The sequence below is a fragment of the Paramormyrops kingsleyae genome, chromosome 20, assembly GCF_048594095.1.
Source record: "Paramormyrops kingsleyae isolate MSU_618 chromosome 20, PKINGS_0.4, whole genome shotgun sequence".
NCBI classification, from domain to species: Eukaryota; Metazoa; Chordata; class Actinopteri; order Osteoglossiformes; family Mormyridae; genus Paramormyrops; species Paramormyrops kingsleyae.
Window position 1 is genome coordinate 2,262,779 of NC_132816.1, and position 9,722 is coordinate 2,272,500.

Below are 9,722 nucleotides of genomic sequence, written 5' to 3' on the forward strand. Positions count from 1 at the left end.
ATAAAGTCAGGAGGAAAAGGGCTCTGTTCTACAATTGGAAAATAACTAATGATTTCAAAATTAAGCAGGAGTATCTAAGTCTACAGTTAAAAAATAACATTAGGCTATCCAAGAGGGATGTAGAAAGAAAAATTGCATTGGAGGCTAAGGATGACAGTAAAGGTTTCTTCCAATATTTTAACTCCAAGAGAGCTCTAAAAGCTGAAATCATTAATTTGCAGGATAGTAAGGGCCTTATAATTGATAACGAAATTGATATAGTAAATGAGTTTAATGATTATTTTTCACGTGTGTTCACAGTAGAGAGCACAAGTAACTTACCACCAATTAATACGAATACAGCATCGTCTATGACCAATATATGTATAACTGAGGTTGATGTGATACTAAGCCTAGCTAAACTCAAAATAAATAAATCGCAGGGCCCTGATGGCATCTTACCTATAGTGTTAAAAGAGATGAGGGATATTATTAGCCAACCTTTAACTTTAATATTCCAGAAATCGTTATCTGCGGGTGTGGTACTATCAGATTGGAAGCATGCTAATATAACACCCATATTCAAAAATGGGGATAGAAGTAATCCAGCAAACTATAGGCCAATCAGTTTAACTAGCATTACTGGAAAAATAATGGAAGCTATAATTCAAGTGAAAATGGTAGATTACCTAGATGCAAATAACATTATAAAGGATAGCCAACATGGATTTAGGAGAGGTAGATCCTGCTTAACGAATCTACTTGAGTTCTTTGAGGAAGCTACAAGTGAAATTGATCACAAAAAGGCCTATGATGTGATTTACTTAGATTTCCAGAAGGCCTTTGATGTTGACCCCCACAAACGGCTCTTGCTAAAGCTTAAAGCTGCAGGGATTTTAGGAACTGTGGCAGCTTGGATCGAAAAATGGCTAACTGACAGGATGCAGCGAGTAGTTATTAGAGGCACAATGTCACAGTGGGCCTGCGTTCATAGTGGGGTACCGCAGGGTTCAATTTTAGGACCACTATTGTTCCTAATTTACATTAATGATATTGACACAAATACATACAGTAAACTGGTTAAATTTGCAGACGACACCAAGGTGGGTGGTGTAGCAGATACTGATCTAGCAGCAGAGAGGCTTCAACGGGATCTGGATTTAATTAGCGAATGGGCTGATACTTGGCAGATGAAATTTAACACAGATAAATGTAAGGTAATCCATGCAGGGAGCAGAAATATAAAGTACAGATATTTTATGGGTTCCACTGAAATAAAGGTAGCTGATTACGAGAAAGATCTCGGTATGTATGTTGATGCTTCCATGTCCCACTCTCGCCAGTGTGGGGAAGCAATAAAAAAGGCGAACAGAATGTTGGGTTATATCTCTAGGTGTGTGGAGTTTAAGTCAAGGGAGGTGATGTTACACTTATATAATTCCTTGGTAAGACCCCACCTAGAATATTGTGTGCAGGTTTGGTCACCATACCTCAAGAAGGACATCGCTGCCTTAGAAAAGGTGCAACAAAGAGCTACGAGAATGATTCCTGGTCTTAGAGGAATGTCTTATGAGGAGAGATTAGCGGAACTGAATCTGTTTAGCCTTGAGCAAAGGAGACTAAGGGGGGATATGATTCAGGTCTATAAGATTCTAACGGGTCTGGATGCTGTTCAGCCAAATGACTATATCAATATTAATCTAAATACTAGAACTCGTGGCCATAAGTGGAAATTAGCGGGAGAACATTTTAAAACAAATTTGAGGAAGCACTTCTTTAGACAGCGTGTAGTTAGAGTATGGAATAATCTTCCTGCTAGTGTAGCGGAAGCTAAAACCATGGGGTCCTTTAAATCAGAGCTAGATAAGATTTTAACAACTCTGAGCTATTAGTTAAGTTCTCCCCAAACGAGCTTGATGGGCCGAATGGCCTCCTCCCGTTTGTAAATTTCTTATGTTCTTATGTTCATGGACGCTTACTTTGTTTTTCTGAGGGGTTTTCTTAAGAAGAGAAAGGGTGGTCCAATATGTTTTGTACACCACTGAGTGGTGTGTGGGACGCCTATCTCGTCTTCAGGAGAACGGGGAAGCGTTGACCAGGGACACTTGTCTTATTATTTCCGATTAAAACCACACCTAGCGATCAGTGTGTGGGATGCTTATCTCATCCTCAGGAAGAGGGGAACAGGCTGATTATGGGAACTTGTCTTATTATTTTTGATTGGAACCGCAAGCAGCATTACCTGGACAAAACTGGAAAATTGAGAGCGCATCGCCTGAGGGGAGAGGTGAGCCTAGCCAGGCAAAACACAGACGGACAATACAATGACCGGACTGGGGAAACAAACTGAAACACGGACAAAATACAGAGGGCTAATGAAAACAACCAGAGACAGCTGATCACACGGGGTTAACGATGGGGCGTGGCACACGGAAGAAGCGGACGATCGGGGCAGGACACATTGTTTTTTTTTTTTTACTTTACACGTTATTTTATTACTTTACAAATTACTGTTTCAATAAATGTGCTTAGATGTGTTTAGTACGGTATATGCTCTTCTTGTTTTATCCGGTTCATTTTGTGTTTAAATGCTAAAAAAAACATTTAGGTATAATTTTTTGGGGCCGGGAAGCAATTAATTGGTTTTCCATTATTTCTTATGGGGAAAATTTGATCACAACTCAAAGTTTTTAGGATTCGATCCAGAGTTCTGAACGCTTTAAATTTGAGTTCTGAGGTACCACTGTACAATTTAGAAAAATTCAAGAACAAACATTTATTGGACTGACTGTGATAATGAACTGTCAACTGAGTGGGTCTGGTGGTGCTTCTCAATGTGTCATAATCGAGATAATCACTGGGAGCACTGGTAGGGCTTCTCTCTCATGTGTATCCGCTGGTGCTTCTTTAGGATGTCTAATCGACTGAAGCTCCTCCCACAGTGGGAGCACTGGTAGGGCCTCTCTCCTGTGTGAATACGCTGGTGGATCTTTAGGGGTCCTAAATGTCTGAAGCTCTTCCCACACTGGGAGCACTGGTAGGGGTTCTCTCCTGTGTGAATCCGCTGGTGGATCTTTAGGGTTCCTAACTCACTAAAGCTCTTCCCACAGTGGCAGCACTGGTAGGGCCTCTCTCCTGTGTGAATCCGCTGGTGGATCTTTAGGGTTTGTAACGCAGTAAAGCTCTTCCCACACTGGGAGCACTGGTAGGGGTTCTCTCCTGTGTGAGTCCGCTGGTGTCTCTTTAGGCTTCCTAACTCACTAAAGCTCTTCCCACAGTGGGAGCACTGGTAGGGCCTCTCTCCTGTGTGAATCCGCTTGTGGATCTTTAGGTTTCGTAACACAGTAAAGCTCTTTCCACACTGGGAGCACTGGTAGGGCCTTTCTCCTGTGTGAATCCGCTGGTGTGTCTTTAGGTTTCCTAACTGACTAAAGCTCTTTCCACACTGGGAGCACTGGTAGGGCCTCTCTCCTGTGTGAATCTGCTGGTGCTTCTTTAGGTTTCCTAACTGACTAAAGCTCTTCCCACACTGGGGGCACTGGTAGGGCCTCTCTCCTGTGTGAATCCGCTGGTGCTTCTGTAGGGTTCCTGACTGACTGAAGCTCTTCCCACACTGGGAGCACTGGTAGGGCCTCTCTCCTGTGTGAATCTGCTTGTGTCTCTCTAGGTATCCTAATCGACTGAAGCTCTTCCCACACTGAGAACACCGATGGGACTTCTCTGTGAGAGTCTGCCTGTGTATTTTACAGCCTCTGTTTATATTAAAAGTCATCTCACCCTGGGAACCCTGTTGTGCTGTCAGTGTGTCTGTACTGGCTACTTCCAGGGTCCTGATTGTGTCTGTACTGGGCTGAGTGGCACTGGGGCCAGCAGAAGTTGGTGAATCCTGGGTTGTGTTGACAGATCCAGTCCTCAGCTGTCTGATATACTCCTTGGGGTGAGATATTTTGATATGTCTGTGCAGGTCAATGTCTGCAGTGTAGGAGAATGGATCCTGAGAACAAGCAAAGGTTTGGGAGGATTCATCCACTCTCCTTGCTGAGGGAAGATGGAGACACAGCAGTCAGTACTGAGATGGAACAGGGTTAACAGAGAAAAATAATCAGGAAAATAGTGAACATGGCAAACACATCTTCCAAAGAGCCTTCGTTACTCCACACACAGTTCATATTCACAGTGTGCTATTCACACTGCAATCTCTGACATGCCTGAACTAAACTGCACAGAGTATCAACACTGCTGGTTTGAAATGGCAACATGAAGTACAAACTATTACCTCCAAATACACCAAAACTGCGGTTTTGATGGTAGTTACAATTGCACATATGCTGGTAGTTAAAATCACCTGGGTTTGGAGGTTTCACACACTCTCTGCTCCTCTCATCAGTGTGTAATGAAAGAGAACCAGTCAGCTCCTCCTCAGTCACATCCTGAACCGCTGCGTCCTTCATCTTCAGCCATAAAAACCAAACAAGGCAGAATAAGCCGTTCACTTCATAAATTTATACAGGCTGTTGCTATTTGCTTAAAAGAGAAATAGAAGCAGAGAGCAAACTAGACCCACATACACTCCATTTCACCTTTCGGGGGCTCTCGTTCACAGTCCCTTCAACCTCAGATACCAGGAATTCCCCCTCCTCTTTGTTACCCTCTCCGACTCCCTGCTGGGAAGGTTTCTGGTTCGTGTGGCAGCTGATTTCACTGCAGGAAGGAGTCTGCTGAAACCAAAATGAAATTAAACACTGAGACAGTGCCAGTTAATCAGTGTGTTGTAATGCACAGCCAGCAACTGCTTGTGTTGCGCACAAACAGACCCTCCTTCCCTGGTCTGTGGCATATGATTCTGACCTCACAAGTAGGGGTTTCGTTCTGATCGGACCACCAGAATACAGGTTGGAAAACTCCTGGATACCGAAGATACAAATGAACATTTCAGGCAGACTGCGTCACTCTAGGGTATATCCACAACATTCCTACTTAGTGTTCTGGTCATCTATAGGCGCTTTCAACATCGCTGGAAGTATTTCCGGAACCAGAACCTTTTCCCAGAACCAGTTACCTTTGTCATGTTTACACTCTAAGAACGCAGCACAATTGTAGTTCCTTGGAGGCAGTTCCAGAACTCTTTTCTAGTACCTACTGCAGACTAAGTATGATTTGCTCAAACACAAACTACTGGGGAGGCACTTAGAGCGATTAACTTGCTGAATGGTCGACCACAAGCACCAGCACAAACTTGGAAGTTACAAAGAAGTGCAGAAAATTAGATGCAGCAGAGCAAAAATTGAGCAGACACAATTGGGGTACAAAAATAATTCCATTTATGTATCAAGTAATACAATTTTTGCTTGCATCTCCAAATGTCTGCATCAGAAAATTCTATCACTACCTAATATAGTTTTGTCTAATAAAGCCGGTGCCAGTGGTGAAACTTGCCATCGCTTATTAGCAGGACAATGTTACATATTTTTTTTATTCTGCGGAGAATGAAAGCTCGATCTGCTGGCCAGATTTAATAAAAATCATGAACATGTCGTCATGTAGTGATCGACCGATATTGATTTTTTATTATCGATACTGATACCAATTATTTGCATGTTTATGTGCCCGATAACCGATATTCAGAACTGATATTTATTTACTATTATACTTCTGTTTTTGACACAATGATTACAACACCACTGAACTGAACAAACTGATTTATTTATAACAATCACTCCCTCCTTGCATACAAATCAAAACTCTTATTTATACACCAATAAGAGGGGTCTGAAAGTGCAAAAAATACAAGAAGTGCACTGTTACTAAAGTGTTTTTGTTCAAAAATAAAATCTTCAATGAGTAAAAAAAAAAAAAAAAACAGGTAACATTCTTAGCCACCTGAAAAAAAATAACGTTGCTGTTTTAATGCAGCTTAATACTCCCAGTTGAGCAGAACGAGGTTGTAGTGTAGAAAACAGAGTCTACAGAGAAAAGCATGAGCAGCAACACTAACATTACCAATAAGCAAAATAAATATAGAATGTCTGTTTTCAAGCACAGGAGTCATATCAACTTTGCAGAAATGTAACTTCATTTTAAACTACAGTTTTATTAGGTTTATAAAGTTGTTTATAGGCTAAAGAGTGAAGAATAATTTGCTGGATAATGTTAATTTACTGAATAATATTCTGAAATATTGAAATATAACAAACAAAACAGTTTTTTAATTGCTTTTCTGATATGTTATATCACAATTACGTTTTTGGAAAAAAAAACCTTTTGTCGTTCTAGATTATGAAATGCCTGTTGACAAAGCGCATTCAATTTCTTAGTTATATTTATTTAGAAGATGTTTATTAGCGGAATAATGGTTATATATAGTAAATGTTAATATAATTCGGGGTGTTTTGGTGAATCTTGTTAAAAGTTATATGCGGTGGCTGTGCTGGAGCATTTCATGAGCATCAACCTGGTGAGTGAACAGCAAAATGGAAGCGACTTCAGGAGACGAATGATGAGCATATAGACGCTCGTTAGTGGCTGTATTTAATTCAGGCAAGTTACGTCTTTATTGGAACAGGCTGACATGACGGTTTATCTTAGGCCACTTAAAATTAATAAATTGCTTTACATGACTCAAACTTCTAAAATATTGGTGAGTAGGGGATTTTATATTTTATATTTTTAACGAAAAGACGAACGGCAACAGAGATATACTAAAACTAGAAAATTAAACTTTAATTTGTCAGTATCTCAACATTTTAAACTCTCAACAGTTCATTCCGTTGATTTCAAACGACCACCGTTAGTTGTTAAACTAACGGTACATGGCGCGCGTGCGTATTGACGATCTCTGACAGTTTTTGAGGTGAAAAACAACAGATTTTTTGACAGATATAAAATATTTTTAAAAATCGAGGCGGCACCAAAAAAATTGAGGCGGGCGGCCATGTAAAACAATTTATTAATTTTAAGTGGCCTTAGCATTCGTGACTCCGACTTCATGAGACTAATGATGAGCATGTAGACAACATTGAGAGAATTAAATTCGACGCTTTTATTTACAAGATGCACTCATCCATGACTGTAAATTATTTAATTCATGCAAAGTTACATATTTATTGGGATAGGACTTGATGGGTTATTTTAGCCGACCAACTTCCCGAGACTAATGGTGAGCATATAGACAATATGAGAGATAATTAAATTCAGCGCTTTTATTTACAACGTGCTTATTAATGGCTGTATATTATTTAATTCAGGCAAAGTTACGTCTTTATTGTGACAGGATTTGACGGATTATCTTACGTGACTCTGTGAGTTCGTCTTTATTTCTTAGAGCCAAGCTGCATAAACTACATATCAGTCATTTATGTAACACATCTAATTTGTGCATTAATAGCTGTTATGTTAAATAAAGTTTACTAAATATAGCAAAGCAAGTAAGTATACTTTACCTGTGCACGCAGTTGTTGTTTCCCCTCATACACCATGCTGCAATGGCGATCATGCGCGTAATTCTCAAAACACCCACAAGATGGCGGCGTTTATCGGTGAACCCGATATTACAAAACCGATAACCGATTATGGTAAAATGCTTAAATATCGGGAAAAGTATCGGTAAATCGATATATCGATCGATCTCTAATGTCATGGGTTATATTAGCAAAAATATAAATAAAAGGCAGTGTCTTGTTTTGATCACGATTGAGCACCCAATAAACTGACAACTAACTAAAAGGACTCATCCAGCCTCTTATTTTGGCATGTCGGTAAAGTTTTGTACGAACATTATGTGCAACGTTAAACTTACAAACTTTTTGCACCTTCCATGCTTTAGTATAAAGGTCCTATAGTCCCTGATGCGTGTTGTGAAAGTCATACACAAAAACGGCCTGGAGATACAAAAGTTCCTGGCCGAGACAGCCCAGGAACTTATAAACCAAAGGTCCCTGAACTTCAGTGTGAAAGTGCCTTGTGCTTGAACGAAACAGACGAATGTCTGATGCTGTGCCTGAAGAAATCACCCATCACAGCAGGAGCCCTCCAATTGGCTGTTTCACCTTGTCTCACCTTGATGCCCGGGCTCCTCCTCAGAAGGTGAAGAATCCACTTCTCTGAATCGCTGTGTTTGTCATCGCCTGGACTTTCCGCCACCCTCCTGGTTCGGTTTCTTCTCATGAACACTGGGGTGATGGGATTCAAGCCTAGAGAAAACACAGTTGCGGACTATTGCACTCTTGGTACTCGTCCAAGTCTAATGCCGGAGCCTGAGGCCTACCCATATCCAACATGGCTTGGTGGTTCGTCTTCATGTTCCTGTAGTGCACCTTCTCGCATCTCAGCAGCTGAACCCATTCAGCCTCTGAGAAATAGGCCCGGATATCTGAGTAATCCTCCTGCATGGGGACAGGGCCTTTCATGAGGCTGCTTCATGCTTTACAGAGCAGGCACAACACCACCAAAAAGCCACTGCACCCACTGGCCATGTCAGATATAACAGGCTGTCCTCAGTTTTAGCTGCCAGTTCTCCCCCAATTGCCTTACCTCATCTGACAAACTCATGCCCAAAGTCCTTTCTATCTTGTGCGGCGACCAAGTCCACGTTCCCACCTGAAATATGTAATAAAATGTCAAATATGCAGAGGGGGGTAGGCTTAATCAAGTAACTTGTTGAGGAAAAAATAATCTACTTTCAATGTAATAAGTGAATATTCTGCAGTCTTATTTGAGTATATCTGCAAAATGCAATGCCTACTCTCCTGCATCTCACCTTTTGTCAACTTATTTAAGCCTGTTACCAGTGGTATTCAGCCACCCCACCAGTATTGTTCCCCCCCCCCCCCCTAAACTTTCATGCAAACCACATCCAAGATCGATTTCACTGGATAACAGTATGAGAGCACTAATTCAAACTGCAGCGTGAATGTATGTCGCAGTCCACATTTTTCCTTGACATGAGGGAAAGCCGGGGTCCCGCCAGTTTAACTGACAGCAAATGTAATTGGGCTCAGATAGGGAACACATGTGTAAGGAATCCACTTGCAGAGTCTTGTTTCAGCAAAATGGTGGTTTATTGAACAGTATAATATAATGTAATACAGTGTAGACATACACTGGGTATTGAAAGGCAGCTCAAATACAAATTAAGGACAGTTCTTGATCCCCCTTTATACCCCAACAAGGTGCTGTGTGTAGGTGTTGTGAGTACATTTGCATATAAAGAGCAACCTCCTGCAGTGTGAGGGTCCTGAGGCAGGGGCAGGACAGGACGGAGACTTCCCATTAGAGCAAATGGTAGCTCAGCCACTGTAAATGTAATTACTTCCTTATCACCCTAATGGCGCCCACTGGAACACCAATTCTCTCCCTGACCTCCCCCACAATCATAAATTGCTAACACTGTCTGTATTCAAATAATCAACCAAGAACATTTGAGGATCTTTACTACTTTTCCTTACACAGGATTAAACTTTGGTTTAACCTGAGACTTGATATTTGGTAAGGAACGATCTTCTTCACTTACACCAGCTCCAATGATCTTAATTTGACTTCCAAATTTTACTTATTCAGATGATGCTACACAAAATACAGCTGCTATTGTCAATAAAAAAGTGCTAGCGACACACAAGGTTTTTTTTTTTAAGTATATATAATTTTATTTTTTTTGCCAAGTATGGTATTTATTTTACATAAAAAAAACAGGAAATGCTGTGTGTGTGTGTGTAATATATACACTCACCTAAAGGATTATTAGGAAC

At 40.9% G+C, this 9,722-nt stretch overlaps 1 protein-coding gene across 5 annotated transcripts in view; it reads right to left on the reverse strand.

Annotated features, from left to right (window-relative positions):
- Positions 1-2,736: 2,736 nt before the first annotated feature.
- Positions 2,737-9,722, reverse strand: part of LOC111836347 (uncharacterized) — a 146,628-nt gene continuing 139,642 nt past the window's right edge. For 3 of the 5 annotated variants that reach the window (XM_072703412.1, XM_072703411.1, XM_072703410.1), the window contains 6 exons: positions 8,509-8,574; positions 8,243-8,360; positions 8,035-8,168; positions 4,548-4,697; positions 4,325-4,430; positions 2,737-4,017 (listed from right to left, as the gene is read on the reverse strand). In XM_072703412.1, coding sequence (XP_072559513.1) covers positions 2,834-4,017; positions 4,325-4,430; positions 4,548-4,697; positions 8,035-8,168; positions 8,243-8,360; positions 8,509-8,526 — 1,710 coding nt within the window. In that variant the 5' untranslated portion in view covers positions 8,527-8,574 and the 3' untranslated portion in view covers positions 2,737-2,833. Of the gene's footprint in view, positions 4,018-4,324; positions 4,431-4,547; positions 4,698-7,418; positions 7,502-8,034; positions 8,169-8,242; positions 8,361-8,508; positions 8,575-9,722 lie in introns of all 5 variants that reach the window. The other 2 variants (XM_072703413.1, XM_072703414.1) reach the window with 2 other exon arrangements.